The sequence below is a fragment of the Peromyscus maniculatus genome, chromosome X (assembly GCF_049852395.1).
Source record: "Peromyscus maniculatus bairdii isolate BWxNUB_F1_BW_parent chromosome X, HU_Pman_BW_mat_3.1, whole genome shotgun sequence".
Lineage (NCBI taxonomy): Eukaryota > Metazoa > Chordata > Mammalia > Rodentia > Cricetidae > Peromyscus > Peromyscus maniculatus.
In genome coordinates this window covers 89149172-89165927 of record NC_134875.1, presented here as the reverse complement: position 1 = coordinate 89165927, position 16756 = coordinate 89149172, and the positions used below count along the sequence as shown (strand labels likewise).

General features: G+C 38.0%; 1 protein-coding gene across 6 annotated transcripts in view; it reads left to right on the top strand.

Moving 5' to 3' along the window:
* Positions 1-16756, top strand: part of Heph (hephaestin) — an 83643-nt gene that overhangs the window by 49029 nt on the left and 17858 nt on the right. For all 6 annotated transcript variants that reach the window (XM_042269130.2, XM_076562765.1, XM_015999681.3 and 3 more), the window contains 4 exons: positions 3610-3823; positions 5204-5343; positions 6101-6232; positions 15549-15655. In XM_042269130.2, coding sequence (XP_042125064.1) covers positions 3610-3823; positions 5204-5343; positions 6101-6232; positions 15549-15655 — 593 coding nt within the window. The remainder of the gene's footprint in view (positions 1-3609; positions 3824-5203; positions 5344-6100; positions 6233-15548; positions 15656-16756) is intronic.

Below are 16756 nucleotides of genomic sequence, written 5' to 3'. Positions count from 1 at the left end.
CAGAAGAGTGTTGAAAAAGAAGTGGCTTAAAAGGTAGGAATGATAAGAGTTATGCAACATCTTATAACTCTTCCAGAATGCTTTCTACTTGTTTTCATAGCATCAAGCGGTTATCAGACTTTTTTTTAGTGCTAGTTTCTGACCCTTAGTGTAACAATTGTTTTTCAATTTTTTAATTGAATGAATTAATTTTTGGGGATCTGCATGCCACAGAACTTGCATGGAGGTAAGATGACAACTTGTGGAGTTGGTTTTCTCCTTCTGTCACATGAGGTCCAAAAGCAAACTCAGGTTGTCAGCCTTGGCAGCAAGTGCCAAGACCTCCTACACCACCTTCCTGGCCTGGCTTTGGGGCCGTGTGCATAAACCATTCCATTTGCTGATACATTTAGGCATTAAACCCCTATGAATTGAATACTTTTTACTGTTAAGATTGTGATAATGAAGTAAATAAGATGCATAACAATCTTTTGTGTATGTACACTTTTGTGTTTTGAGACATGATCTTGCGATACAGCTGTGTTGAAATTTGCTATGTATCCCAGACTCTCTTTGAACTTATGATTGATTATATACATAAATAAATTGAGATACTGATACAGGTTAGAAAACAAAAGGCAGTGATATGATAAAATCATGATGATGTTATTTTAATTAAAGAAATGTGTCCAAGAGAAATACTCTCTGAAAAAATCTGACACATAAGCTGAACCCTAAATGATATGAAAAGGAACAATGTAAGGATTTCTGAGCAGAGAGTGCTAAGTGATTGTAAATACCCTAAAATGAGAACAAACATAGCTTGTTCAAGCGTCAGTAAAGGTCGGTATGGCTAAGCATGGTGATGTATTCCCAGAACTGTGGAGATGGAGACAGAAAGATGGCAAATTTGAGCCCAGCTTCTGTTATATAGTAAGTTCAAGGCCAGCCTTGGCTATGTAAGGTGACTCTATCTAAAAAGATAGAGATAGAGAGAGAAAGCAAGCATTGAAGTGTGGTAAGCTAAGGGATGGTTTACGTGATATAAGGTTATAGAGTCTCTTCTGTGTCATGTAATCTATCCATGAGTCTTTTGAGGTTTCTGTGTGTCATCCTACGTTTTCCAGTTCCGGTTTTTATTTCAGTTTGGGTTTCCTTTAATTATTCCATTTTGTTAAGTTCCACTACCATTTCTTGTATTGCTTTCATTATTTCCTTCAACTCTTTTTCCCCCATGGGCTTCATTAAATGATTCATTCACATCCTCTTTAATGTCCTTGAACATATTCACAATTGCTATTTTGAAGTTCTTGACTTGTGCTTCAGCTATATTATATTCTGTGGGGCCTTCTGCAGTAAGGTAGCTGGATTCTGCTGGAGGCATATTTTCCTGGCTGTTCCCCTTGCAATTTTTTTTTTCTGAGACAGAGTTTTCCTGTGTAGCCCTGGCTGTCCTGGATCTCACTCTGTAGACCAGGCTGGCCTTGAACTCAAAGATCCGCCTGGCTCTGCCTCCCAAGTGGTGGGATTAGAGGCTTGCCCCATCACCGCCCAGCCTCATGTTGCAATTTTGCACTGGGATTGACACATCTAGAATCATGATGTTTGAGATGATTCTTGGAGTGAATATCTGGTCTTCTCTCTGATAGGTGGGTGTTTTAGTCTGTGGTTGCTGTTGCCCTGTCTGTGTCCTAGACAAGTGGGCTGTGGGATCACTGGAAAAGAGGGCTTCTGTGGGTCAGTGGGTGATACAAATGAATAGAGATTGACTCGAAGGGAAGACTGAGAGGGCTGGTGTGAAAAGGCTAAGCCGAGTTTGCACCAAGAGGTCGAGCTCCCTAAGAATGGAGTGACAGAGTGATTTTTAAGGAAGAGGTGATAAGATTTACTGGTAGAATAGATACAGAGAATGATAGAAATAGAAGACTGTAGAAGTAGATATGGAAAGAAATGAGAAGACTCCTTCTTTCAAGTTGTCTATCAAATAATGTAAGGCAATAATTTTAAATACAGAACATTTAAGTCTTTTACCATGCCATTTAAGTACGGAACGCACAATAATGGAAAGGCCAAGAGTATAGTGTCAATTGGGACCTACACCATCAGGGAGGGGTTTCTGAAGGAGATGAACTGAATTGGGTCTCGGAAAAGGAGTGGGCTCGCATAGAGTGTGAGACTCGGAAGAGCAGAAATTTTAGAAAGGAATAACAGCATGAGTGAAAAATGCAAGATAGGAATGAGATATGCAAGAAAGCAGTCAGAAACAGATTTAGTTGACAAAACAATTTGGTGTACAAAATTGAGCTGGATCAATAGTTTAGGGACAGTTCATAAGAGGCTTTGCAATTGATGAAATATTTGGTAGTGGTAGGCTAGGCAGTAGGCAGCAAGGTAAGGGAACAATGAAAATAACAAATCTGCCTGGCAGTGGTGGCGCACGCCTTTAATCCCAGCACTCGGGAGGCAGAGGCAGGCGGATCTCTGTGAGTTCGAGGCCAGCCTGGGCTACCAAGTGAGTCCCAGGAAAGGAGCAAAGCTACACAGAGAAAGTCTGTCTCGGGGGAAAAAAAATCTAAGATAGTTAGCTCCATTTGATTAGCATAATCTGACCTAAATGGCACCGTTAAAAGACCTATCACATAAGCTGGGCGTGGTGGCACACACCTTTGATCCCAGCACTTAGGAGTCAGAGGCAGGTGGATCGCTGAGTTTGAGGCCAGCCTGGTTTACAGAGTGAGTTCTAGGACAGCTTGGGTTACACAGGGTTGCATAGGGAAACCCTGTCTCAAAAAAAGGGAAGAAAAAGGAAAAGATCTATCATGTAAGCATTCATATGGTCAGACAGTTTCTTTTAAATGTCTATTTAAATTCATATGGTTTGTTTGTTTGTTGTTGTTAGTAGGTTTTTAGGTTTGGGGACTATTTCACAGGAAAAAAAGAGGTCAATATTTCTACCAAATAATTATTGAGCTGTATTGTTTACTGTTTACTTAAAATTTCACTTACTGAACACTTATTAGGCATAGTAATATATTGTATTTCTTCCTGGATTAATTACTATTTGCTATGTATTTGTATATGATATGTATAGGTGAGTGTGGTTGTGTGTATGGTATGATACACATATGAAAATCAGAGTACAACTTTTAGAAGTGGGTTTTCTACTTCCACTGTGGGTTCAAGGATTGAGCTCAGATTGCCAGACTCCTGGGGAAAATACCTTGACTTGCTAAGCAGTCTTACGAGCCGTATAATGTCTATTTGTAAAACAGCCAAATGAAGTAAGAAAAATGATTCTCAATTTACTGAAGGGATAACTGAAACATACAGAGAATTGGAAACCCATATAAGCTTAGATAGCTAATAAGTAACAAATAGGGTCACCCACTATCTAAGAACAGAGGAGTTCCTTATTCTCTTGGAAAACTTTAATTTTTAACCCAGTGGCTTTGGAACTGGATCTCTTCTGTGCTCATTAGTCTCAACAAACTTGTCATGCACTTTAATGTATAGAAGAGCTTTTTCTTAGACTATCTTTCCTCTGAAGTATAGCTAGGAGAAGGGAAGAAATCCCCACATGCTTCTAATGGGTGTTCTCACTCTGATTTTTGCTCTCTGATTATCTTTTAGGGACATTCGAAATCTATTGCCAAGCAGGCAGCCACAGGGAAGCAGGGATGAGGGCAATTTACAATGTCTCCCAGTGTTCCGGTCGTCAAGACAGCCCACGTCAACACTACCAAGCTTCTAGAGTCTATTACATCATGGCAGAAGAGTTGGAATGGGATTATTGCCCTGATAGAAGCTGGGAACTGGAATGGCATAACACATCTGAGAAAGACAGGTAAGGCTTCAGAAAGGGAGAGACCACAGCTTTAGCGAATCCTTTCACAGGTGAAGAGACTGAAACTAAAAGTAGGAAGGCGTGGTTGTAACCACCTAATATGATGCCAAAAGAAATGAGACTAGAGTGGAAGGATGTTGAAGTCCAGCCCTTGTTTCTTCTATATTCATTAGCTACTGAGCGGAAGAAAAAGACCTTCTACATTCTTGCCCTCTTAGCCTTGCTTCCCTTCTAATTAGCTAAATCTTACCTACAGTGGGATTTAAAGTTCATAGGGGCTTACTCAAGCAATGAAATGCCTCAAGATCCTTTCCTGAGGTACAGACCAAGCTTGGAATCAGAAAAAGTCCAAAAGAGAGTAGTTCAAATGGGCTACAATTTTATCTGTTATTTACATATGAACAGTTCAGGTCTGGCAGGTGAACTATGCTGCCCGAAATCTCCTGTAAGGATAGACCTGTAAGTTGTATATATCATTTTTTTTCTCCTGTTCTGTTTCCTAAGCTTATTCATCTGGCTACAATGTAACATCTGTGTGAACATCCATGTGTCCCAATAAAACCTAGGTGGTTCTATTTAAAAGGAGGGAGGAGAGAATACAAATTGAGCTACAAAGTATTTTTTGTAGCTCAATTGTAGTTTTCTGTAGTTTGTGGTGCTTTCACTGTTCTTTGTCAAGACCTTTATAAGTTTAGGTTGAAGTTTATAAGTTTAGGGTGAAGTTTTCATGTGGACTTTCTGTGGGAGTTAGGAAATGGGATTTTTTTCTGTCAGCCCTGATTTCATCTATCATGCATACCTGAAAAAACATTACTAGAGAAGAAGACAGGGTAGGAACAGTGGACTTAACTCTCAGTCCTGCTGCCCCTTCTGGGTGACAGTGTCTCTGTACACAGTCCTGTCAATTCTGCGCTAGTGATTGTACCTCTGAGACTCACCTATTTGGAATGTTCACTGTTAAAAGGAGTGATAAACACTATCAACTGTCAAGTATCCTATAATGAGAAAGCTGTAAGAGCCCATGTCTTCCCACTTTTGATCTCCAACAGCAACTATGGATGCTCAGCTGACACTTGGTGCCTTATACTTTTGTTAAAATAATTCCAAATCTAAGACTCTATTAAGGCTGGAACCAAAGCCACAGGCTTTTGATTCTTAGCTCAGTTAATCATACTGCAAATATCTATCTGGATGACGGAAAATAACAAACGTTGCTTCAGAAACCTACTCTTTTTAATCATGGTAATACAATTTGACATTATAATGGATAGATCTACATTTTTTCATATTTGACATGAGAATAGTTCTAAATTAATTTCCCCATAACTGAAAATAAAGGCTGAAGGTCAGGTGCTAATTACAGTCTTTGAATTCTTCTAGTTATGGTCATGTTTTCCTGAGCAACAAGGATGGGCTCCTGGGTTCCAAATATAAGAAAGCTGTATTCAGGGAATACACTGATGGTACTTTCACGACTCCTCAGCCAAGGTCTGGACCAGAGGAGCACTTGGGAATCCTGGGTAAGAGAATTCTACTTACATCCTGGCATCTAGAAGGATGGGTTGCTTCTAGGATAGCTACATCGTATCAGGGAGGCTTTCCCATCCCTCATTCTCAGCTTTTCCATGTGGAATATTAAAAGTATGGCCCTATTTTGTAATGTGGCTATGAAAATAAGCACTGAATGGAACGATATAAACATGAAGTCTGCTGTAACATGAACCAAAATGTTCCGATTTTCTATACTTTTGAGACATGGGTCCTCTAAAGGTAGTAGATTTTAAAAGATTTCAGAGGCAGGAGAGTTTAGAAACTCCAGCAAGTAAAAACAAAAATGATACACAGAGCCACAATTCTCCCCATACCTCAATTTCATCAAGGCTATATGCTGGTTTTGTACAAAGGGTTTCTTTATTCTTATCCTACACCAGACAGGACCCACTGGCCTCTGAAGAGAGTACAGCAATTCTGTGCTGTGTATGGCAAGATTTTAGTCCTTAATATCGATGATTCTGCAAAACTCAGAATCTCTCGAGCTTTTGGTTGTTTTGTAGAGAAAAATAGGATGAGGAAAGTGGGGATAATAGGAAGCATATTTCTGTTTTTGGGATACCCTCATGCTGTAATGCCAATTTTAGGACTTCTGAATCTGAAAATGATGCCAGTCTTGGGAAGGTTAATTTTCAGTTCCATGGATCTTGCAGTTATGCCTTGTTCTTTAATGTCTCCCTCTTAATCCCCTACTAATGAAACTTGTACTTCTTTTGTATGTATCAGGTCCACTTATCAGAGGAGAGGTTGGTGATATCTTAACTGTGGTGTTCAAGAACAATGCCAGTCGACCATATTCTGTACATGCCCATGGAGTTCTAGAATCTAGTACTGGCTGGCCACAGGCTGCTGAGCCTGGTGAGTTGGAACACTTAAGTGAAGGGACAAAGGCTTTTCAGTCCTTCTACTTTAGTCTTCTGGTTTGTTGCTTTAAACACCTTACGTTCTTAGTTTGGGAGTGTAGCCCAATGAAAGCTAGAGGGAATTAACTGGTCAATGGGAGTTCTAAGGCAGGTTTTTCGTTTGTATTTCAAGCAGTTCCTGTATTTCAGTTGAAAATATCTTGTGTACAACATGATTTACTTTGTAACTTTCCAAGTTCCTTACAGTGTAAGTTAGGTTGTTTATGTACTAATATGTAACTCTTGATTACTATAAGGACATACCAGAGACAGTCTACTTCATAAATTAGAGGGGTTTATTTGGCTCACAATTCTACAAGTAGAAGGTCTGAGAACCTCATTTAGCAATGACCTTGAATTTTGATACAATAAGAACCATCACATGATGAGACAGAAAATGTACGTGTGTATGCCTGTCTAGTCTCCTCATAAAACCAGAGGATTCATTTTCCAGTGTTCTACCCTAGTAACTTCCCCAATGTAGCTGGATCAAATCTGTACCATTTTACTACTTTACAATATGAAGTCAGTTTCAACACATGAAGTGTTAGGTAATAGTCAAACCATACCTGAACCATCCCTTTATCTTTCTTCTAGAGCTATAAATGTGTCTATAACATCTCATCAGTTTTGGTGTTTTTTTTTCATTCATTTTAGGATATTCTCTAGTTGTCTTTATAAGTTTTTTCTTTTAAAATTTATTTTTCATTATTTTTTCAATTTCTTATTGTATATATACATTACATATGGCACAGTATTTTGTAAAGACAATTTTGTGTAAATATATAATGTACATTGAGCTCATTTCCCCCCATATTCCCTCCCTTACTCTCCTCTTTCTTTATCCTTCCCTTTACTTACACTTTCAGGTCATACAAATCTAATTTTTATATCTCTATACAAATCTAAGAATGATATATGGATGAAAAATGATAAATATTTGCATTTCTGGCTTTATTTGATTAATATGATTATCTCCAGTTTTATGCATTTTTTCTGCAAATGGTATAACCTTGTTCTTCTTTATGGCAGAAAAGGATTCTTTGTTTTTGTAAACCACATTTTCCTTATCTTACCCTCTGTTGGACATACAGGTCATTTCCATAACTTAGCTACTGAGAATAAATCTGTAATAAAATATTTATATGCAAGGATGCTTGTGATGTGTTTACTTGGAATTGTTTCCGTAAATACCCAGGAGAGTTTTTCTTGAAGACCCCCCATGCTGATTTCCATAATAACTAGAATAGTTTACTTTTTAACCAGAAGTGCGTAAGGGTTCTTTCTTTTTCTGTTTTCTTCTCTTTTCTTTTTCTTTTTCTTTTTTTTTTTTTTTGTTAAGGCAGGGTTTCTCTGTGTAACAGCCCTAGCTGTCCTGGAACTCGCTCTGTAGACCAGTCTGGCCTCGAACTCACAAAGATCCTCCTGTCTCTGCATCACGGGTGCTGGGGTTAAAGGTGTGTGCCACCACTGCCTTGTTCTTTGGTTCTTTTTATGTTTTCTTTTTCTTTTTTCTTTTCTTTCTTTCTTTTTTTTTTGGTGTTTTGAGACAGGGTTTCTCTGTGTAGTTTTGCACCTTTCCTGGAACTCACTCTGTAGCCCAGGCTGGCCTTGAACTCACAGAGATTCGCCTGGCTCTGCCTCCCAAGTGCTGGGATTAAAGGCTTGCGCCACCACCACCCGGCCTCTTTTTATGTTTTCTTAATGACTGCTTTTGTTACTGGGATGAGATAGAATCTCACTGTAGTTTTAATTTGTAGTTCTTTGATGACTAGTGAGTTTGAACAGTTTCTATTTGTTTATTAGCCATTTATACTTCATTTGTTGAGAACTGTTCATTAGTTAATTTATTAATTGAATTGTTGGATTTCTTGTGGTCTAGTTCTTTTTTTAGTTCTTTTTGTATTCTAGACATCAGTCTTGTCAGATACCCAACTAATAGAGATTTTCTTCCATCCTATACCCTGTCATATTACTCATTTAACTGTTTCCTTTCTGTGCAGTGTTTGGGAATTTCATGAGGTCTTATTTGCCAATTGTTGGTATTATTTACTGAGCAAATGTAATCTAATTTTAGAAAGTCCTTTCATACACCTGTGCCTTTAGATGTTTTTCATACTATTCCAACTAACAATTTCAGCAGTTCAGGTTTAGGTTTTAGGTTAACTTGAGATTGCTTTTTGTACTGAGGGAGACATGACAGGGCTATAATTTTCTTCTTCTATATGTGACTGTCCAGTTCTACTAGCAACATTTTTGAAGAGGCTTTTCTAAAATGCATATTTTTGAAATTATTGTCAGGTATCTGGGTATTTGATGGCTCTTGATACATGGGCTTATATCTGGGTTCTCTATTCTGCTGATTTGTGTTTCTGCTTTATGCCAGCTCTATGATATTTTCTAACTCTCCCTGGGCAGTTTAACATGGAACCAAGGATTGTTCTTTTTGCTCAGGATTGCTTTAGCTATTCTTGTTGGCATTTTGTGTGTGTGCTTCCACATGAAGTTTAAGATAATTTATTAGTTTTGTGAAGAACAACATTGGAATTATATGGGGATTGCATTTTATCTGTAGTTTGCCTTGAGTACTGTAACAATTTTCACAATACTTATTTTTCCAGTCCATAACTGTGGGAGGCATTTTCATTTCATAGTATCTTTCTTTAATTCTTCCTTTAGTTATAAAGTTTTTAATATAGAGGTTTTTTTGTTTTGTTTTTTTACTTCTTTGGTTAGATGCATTCCAAGGTATTATTTCTGATTTTTTTTTTTTTTTGAGAGAGAGATTCTCACTATGTAACCGTGGCTGGCCTGGAACTTGCATGTAAACCAAGTTGGCTTCAAACTCTCTACTTCTGCTTCTCCAGTGCTGAGAGGCAGGCTTGGTTCTGAGGAACCAGTAGCTGAGAGTTTACATCCTTATCTGCAAGTTGGAGAGAGAGAGAGGGAGAGAGAGAGAGCTAACTGGGTACAGCAAAGGCTTTTAAAACCTTAAAGCCAGTTCAGGTGACTTGCCTCCTCCAACAAGGCCATACCTCCTAATCTTCCCAAATAGTTCCACCAACTGGGGACCAAGTATTCAAATATATGAGTCTATGGGGCCCATTCTCATTTGCATTCAAACCACCACATCAAACACCTGGTTCCTGAGCTCTTAGAAACTGTTTCCTTTTGAGCTACCCTATTTTTTTCCAGGCAAAATGTATTTTGGGAGGATTCTAGCCTATGGGCCATGGGTTAGACATGCCTGAATCCAAATTATTTACTAATTTTTGTCATGTGGAAGTTGTACTAAGTTTCTAGGAGTAACCCAAGGAAATATCACAAACTGAATGATATGAACAATAGATATTTTATTGTCTCAAGTTGCTAGAGACTAGAGGTCTACACTAAGGAGGGACTGGGAAAGATTGCCTCTTTTTTTAATGGCTGTGAGGGAAGGCATTTTTTTTTCCAGACCTCAGTCTTATTTTGGATTATAGATAGCCATCTTTTCCTTGCTTTTGCCTTAGTTTTTCTATTGTTGTGCTGAACACTATGATCACAAGCAACCTAGGAATAAAGGGGTGTATTTCATCTTAGATCTCTCAGGTCACAATCCCTTTCCAAGGAAAATCAGAGCAGGAATATAAGAGGCAGGAAGTGATGCAAAGACCATGGAGGAACACTGATTACTGTCTTGCTTATCATGGCTTTCTCAGCTTGATTTCTTATACCATCCAGGACCACCTACCTACCTAAAAGTCTAAAATTGCTCAACTGTGGGCTCCTATAAAATAAAATAAAATGTAAGTTACATATCTTCTTACTCCAAAAGGGAAGAACAAGGGTACAGTCACAAACAGACCAAAACCAAACCAAAACACAACACTGTGAACAGTTCAGTGCTTGAGGTCTAGGATAGGATCGCAATCTTTTGGGCTCCAAAGGCCTGTGCAGTTCCCCTTATCCATCTCTGTCTTTTACAGCATAATAAACTTGTCTGCTGCTGTCCTTGGTGGTCATCCCATAGCACTGGTATCTCCAAATTGTGGAGTCTCCACTGCAACTGAGGATGAATCTTTACCAGTGGCCTCTCCTGTCCTCTCTTCAGGGACTCCCATCCTTGCCACATACTGCCAGCCCTCAGCTGCTCTCCATTACCTCTTCGGGTCTTCAAAAACAGTGTCACCTGACTCTTGCACATTACCAGTTTTGGCTGCCGGCATGAGATACAGCCTTGGTCACCCTGGACCACAGCTTCTGTGTTTTGATCCTGAGGAAATACTCCCAGATGATTTCTCCTAAATGCCGCTAGTCTCGTTGTAACCATAGCTTATTTCTCAGCCCCGGGGAATCAGCGTCATTTGTCTCAGTAAAGTGAAGGTTTCACTTTAGTAGTGCTAGTCTCTTGTTAACCACATATGATTCTTCAGCTCCAGCTGACCAGAATCAATGATCTGTAATACAAAACATCACACAAAGAGCCCTGCTAGAGTCTTTGTTACCTTCTGAAACTGCACAGGCCAGTCTTTTATCATCTGCGTCTCTTTCAGCATTTTTATCTTTCAAGCTCCCGAAAGCCCATTAGGCTTTGAGCACTCAATGGCTTTCCTAGATCAGGTTTGAAAGTCCTTCCACAATCCTCAGTATGATCAGGTCTGTCAGAGCAAATCCTCATGAAAAAATAGTATGATCAGGTCTGTTAGAGCAATACCTCATGAGCCTGATATCAATTTCTGTTTTAGGTTTCTATGGCTTTAATAAAGACCACGACCAAATAAACTTGAGGAGTAAAGGGTTTATTTCAGTTTACAGTTCCACATCAGATTGTATCATCAAAGGAAGTCAGGGCAGGAACTCAAGGTAGGAACCTGGATGCAGGATCTGAAGTAGAGCCCATGGAGGGGTGCTGCTTACTGACTCACTTGTCATAGCTTGCTCAGCCTATTTTCTTACAGAACCTAGGACCACGTGCCCCAGGGGGGTACAACCCACAGTGAGCTGGGCCCTCCCTCATTAATCATTAAGAAAATGCCATACACACTTGTCTATATCTGATGGAAGCAATTTCTAAACTGATATTCTTCTTCCCAAATAACTCTAACTGGCATCAAGTTGACAAAAACAACCAACCAACCAGGGCACTCTACCTTCGGGTCATTTTCTTTTTATATGTGGCTCTACACCTAAAGTTCTCCTTTTTATAAGGATACTGGGTAATATTGGAGGCTTGCCCTACTAACCTCATTTAAAACTGATTTCCTCTTGTTTCTAATTTGACCATGTTTCTAAATGAGGTCAGAGTCTGAGCTAATAGGGGTTAAGACTTCAATATATAATATTTTGGAAGGGACACATTTGGACCAGCAACAGATAGAGGGTTAAGTAGTGAAAATGAAATGAAGAAATTGAGATAGTAAATGTTGGCGGAACTGCAAAATACTTAATTGTAAAGGAAGCCAGATTAAGTTGAGAGAAACAGCAACTTGGGGGAAACAACAGAAGCAAGGAGAAAACCGAGCATGGTCTATATGGGAAGAGGGCTGAGCAGAGGAGAAGTTACAGAGCCAGGTGGGAGGATGAGCTAAATGTGGAAATCTACAAGAAGAAATGGCATTGGGAACTCTCATCAAAGTAGTAATCTTAAGTCAGAAAAAGAGAACGTCCTCATCAGAGACTGGAGTGACTGCTGGATCTACATTCACGTGTGGTACTAGAATTGGCAGTGGCAGTATAAGAGATGAGAGCCTTCAGCGTGCTATGTGAAGGGTAATTTTTATTCTCACTTTAGTTGAACTGAAGCATTGGTAGGGATTTGTGAAATACCCCTCTGGGGGTGTCTGTGATGGCATTTCCAGAAAAATTAAGGCAGGAAGACCTATTCTGTATGTAGATAGCAACATCCTATATACTGCCCTTCTGAGTAAGGAGCCAAATGTATAGGCATTACCTCACTCTACTTCCTGAACACTATATTGGGAGCTGCTTGCTCTACTGTTCCCTGCTAATCATGATGTACTGAAACCATGACTCGAGATAAATCTTTCTTTAAGTTGTTTATATTAGATGTTTTGTCACAAGGACAAGAAAAGTTACTAATCTAGATGGTAAGAGCAGAATTCTAGAGTCCTCTGTGTGGCATTTGGGAAGCTATTTTAACATCTATCTGTGACCTTCACTTCATATCTACAAAGGTTTTTTTTTTTTTTTTTTTTGAAAATTCAGGATTTCAATGTGTAGTAAGTGCTATACAAGTATTTGGCAGTGTCATAATTATTATGATTGTGTAAAGTCCAAGTGAAAAAGAGTCTTGGGGAGTGAGGTACAAAACAGGCAAGACGTGAAAAATGTGGTAAAAATTTGGAGTCACCAAGGAGAACAGGATATGGGGCTCCAAATTTAAACAGCACTTGGGACATAACTGAGAGTGTGAATACATTTTTAAAAGCTACAATACTCAGGGTCAAGCAGCTTTCATCAGCTCGGTTTAGCATCTACTGGTCTAATACCAGAGGAGATGGGTTCCAAGATGATATATAGTTTACTAGTTTTCAGCTTTAGTGAACATGAGAATTACTTGAAGTTATTAAATCATATGTGACCAGTGATATGATATTATGCTTACTTAGTGATGGTGGAGTCCTTGTGCATGTTAGGGAAAATTCAGCCACTAAGCTACAAAAAATATCATTGTGATATTTGATTTTGGTTTTCATTTTCCTGATAGCTGATGATGATGAAAATCTTTTATGTTCTTATTTATAGTTTTATATCATCTTTAAGCAAATTGTCTGTTCAAAAGTTTGCTCATTTTAATTGGGCAGTTTTTTTGTTTTGTTAAATTCTAAGAGTTCTTTATTGTTTTATCAAAAAAACAGTGAGCAAATGATTTAAATAAATATTTTCCCAAAAAGTATTTAAAAATACCAGTAAATGCCAGAGAAAATTCTCAACATCGTTAGACAGGAGAAAACAACATATCAGAATTTCATTAGAATAGCCTATTTCCTTCACTAAAGCAAAATTAAGAAAAAAGATAACTAGTTCTTATTAAGAAAGTAGAATCTACATAGTGATGTTTGATGATTCAGCTGGTTTGCAAATCAGCTTGCCAATTCTTCCAATTGTTAAAAATTGGCATTACTCTATAATTCAATAATTTCACACTAAGTTATACATCAAAGATTAATGAAAACATAACTTCATACAAAAACCTGTATGATAATTGATAGTGGCACTTTTATGGTTTTGTGAATTAAACCAAGGGTCTCATGCATGCTAGGAAAGTACTTTACCACTGAGCTACAACTGTAGTCCTTAATGTCAGTGTTATTCATATTACACTCATGTAGAAATACCCAAATATCTATCAACTGATGAGTGAATGAATAAAATGTAATATATCCATAAAATGCCGTATACTTTGGCAATAAAAAGTAACTGTATATATGGCAGCATGTGTAGATCATGAAAATATTGTAACAATGAAATAATCTAGTAAGAGAAGGACAATAAAACATATGATTCAATTTGTATGTTCAGGATGAGATAGAAAACAAGTTTGTGGTTGCATTGGAGTGGTGAGTAGATTTGTTGATTGTAATGAATTGTTATAAAATAGATCATTGTAGTAGCTATAAAACTATGTGAAAGTATATTATTTGGGGGTACAGTTTTTAATTTGTTTATTTAAATTAATTGAATATATTTATGGGCTATATGTGATAATTCTATATATGCATATAAGTACATAATGATCAAAATGGGGTAGTTAGACATGAGTGAATTGTATGGTTTGTAAATCAAATCTCATTAAAGTTGCTATAGAAGGTCAATATGAGAATAGTTGGAAGTTGGTTGGAAAAGGCAAGGTTAGAGGCCGAGGGCCTTCTTAGGAGCTAGTTCACCTTTCCTGGAGAGATATGAGCAGAGGTCTATTCACCACAGATTGAGTAGTGACAATTGGTCAAGCGAACCACTCTACCCAAAGCTACCTTCACGAACTGGTGAGTTTATTGGGGTGCTTAAAGTAGCATTAATAGTTCAGTGGTTACTTACAGGAACATGGATAATTCAAAAAACCATTGAAATCCTCACCCTATTATGGGTGATGACTCAACAAAATTGCCTTCTTGGAACTTCCGGCATAGTCTCCTCTTTTTTTTTTTTAACAGTTGTTACTGTTAATATAATCTGTTTACTGTTTTATATATATATATATAAAATTTTACTGTTATATAATCTGTTTATATAATCTCTGATGGCAGCTACTTGCGAATCTTGAAAGTATCTGGAGTAGGGATATGAATCCATGGTTAAGAGCAAATGTTGCTCTTCCAGAGGATGTGAAATCAGTTCCTAAAACACATACCAGGCAGCTTACAATCATCTATGGCTCCAGCTCCGAAGAATGTCATGGTGCCTTCTTGTCTAAATGGCCATCAACAGTATGTGGACATACTCTCCATATATGTGAATTTAAAATAAAATAATCTTAAAGAACCTAAAATATGTTATAGAGATAGAATCACAAGACTTGGTACTTCATTGGATGCTGAATAGATGAACATTAAAGTTTTGAGTCTTGTCAACTAGGAGAATAGATATACTGTTTCTAAACATTGGGGGCACACTTTGGGAAAAAAAGTATTTCTTTCAAATGAGAGAATTAAATTTATAGCAATTTTAGGTTGTGTTTGGTCCTGAAGGTTGAAGGTAGGCCTTCATACATATTTAGATGCTCTGTCACTGAACTATATCCCCTAATAGAGAATTTCCATTTTTATTTGCTATTAGGACAGTATTAAATGATACCTAATGTTTAATTATAATCTTGGATTCAGAGCTTAGTAACAAGGTAAGTCTTGCTTAAAGTATAAGATTTTTTCAAGACATAGATCATGGTATGTGACTGAAATCTTCTGGAGAGTATTAAAAGAGAGGAGGGAGATGAGCACAGGGCGAATGGAAACAGTTTCACTTAGGACAACAGCAGGAAATCAAGATGTACACGGAAACTAAATGATACAACATCACCGCTACTGAAAACAGCAGCAGGACTGCATCACCACAGGATTAGGCCTGAGCTCTGTGCCTGGACAGGCTAGAAATGAAATACTGAGTTTTTCCAAGAAAGGAGAAAAAAGTGTAACAAAAATAAAGTGGAGCCTGCTATGAGCATGATGGAGACAGATCTTGAGGGAGTGGAGCCTCACCTACTGTAGCTTTTAGAAATTGAGAGAAATGCTGTACTTGCTCCAATGAGATATTTGCCTTGCTACGCTTCTCAGGTGAAGTCCTTACTTACCAGTGGAATATCCCAGAAAGATCTGGTCCTGGGCCCAGGGACTCTGCTTGTGTTTCCTGGATTTATTATTCTGCAGTGGATCCCATCAAGGTAAAGAAAAATTTGAATATTGAAAGAAGGATCTCAGAAATGAGCAAACTACCTGGTAAAACGATGATAAAAGATGTAGTTAAAACAAACAAACAAGCCGGGCGGTGGTGGTGCATGCCTTTAATCCCAGCACTTGGGAGGCAGAGGCAGGTGGATCTCCGTGAGTTTGAGGCCAGCCTGGTCTACCAAGTGAGTTCCAGGAAAGGCGCAAAGCTACACAGAGAAACCCTGTCTCGGAAAACCAAAAAAAAAAAAAAAAAAAAAAAAAAAACCCAAAAAACAAAAGACCCCAAACAAACAAAAAAACCAACCAACAAACAGCTCTGTAATACCTGGGATTTGAGAAAATTTCCTCAAATGCTTGCCTTATTTTAATAGTCAAGAAGAGGGATGAAGGTAGTGTATGACATCAGATACTTGTCATGAGGAGTTTCTTTTTTGTCTCATGTTTTTTGGATCTTGTAAAGCAGTATGTTCTCATATTTTTAAAAAAAATGGGGGTAGTTGCCATGAAATTAGGGGGCTAGTCACAAATTTGGCTCCAGAGTGACTTTGGAATAACTATATTAAAGTCATGCTGCCTCTGTTTCCTAATCTGGAAAATACATTTTGTCTATCTAGCCAGTTAATCACAACAAGTCATCAGCAATATATTGTGTCTGCTCTATTGTGTGTATTTTTCTTGGTGATGATACAAATATAAGGCATCTTCCCACTTTCAAAGTGTATGGTACAACTGAGCAAAGGGGAAGTAGAGAAGGTATCAGAAAGGAAGCTACCTGTAATCTGGGCTTGGAAATCTAAAGGAGAGTGTGCCATAGATAAGGAGTATGTTGGAAGGAGGGCACTGCAAGCATAGGAAACTGCCTAAAAAGTCATTAGGTCAGTATATTTAAAAATTAATGAATAATTCAATCTAGCTAAAGCATAAGTTATACATCACATCTCAACTGTGTCTTAAATGATTGCTAGGATGAATTTAGATATCAGAATAGCATACTTATGAATATAAGGAATTTATGATGTAGTGCTAAGGGGCTTTGAGTATGCTTATTTGTGACTCAATTCTTTATAGACTACCCTCATTCAGGAGTAACCTCA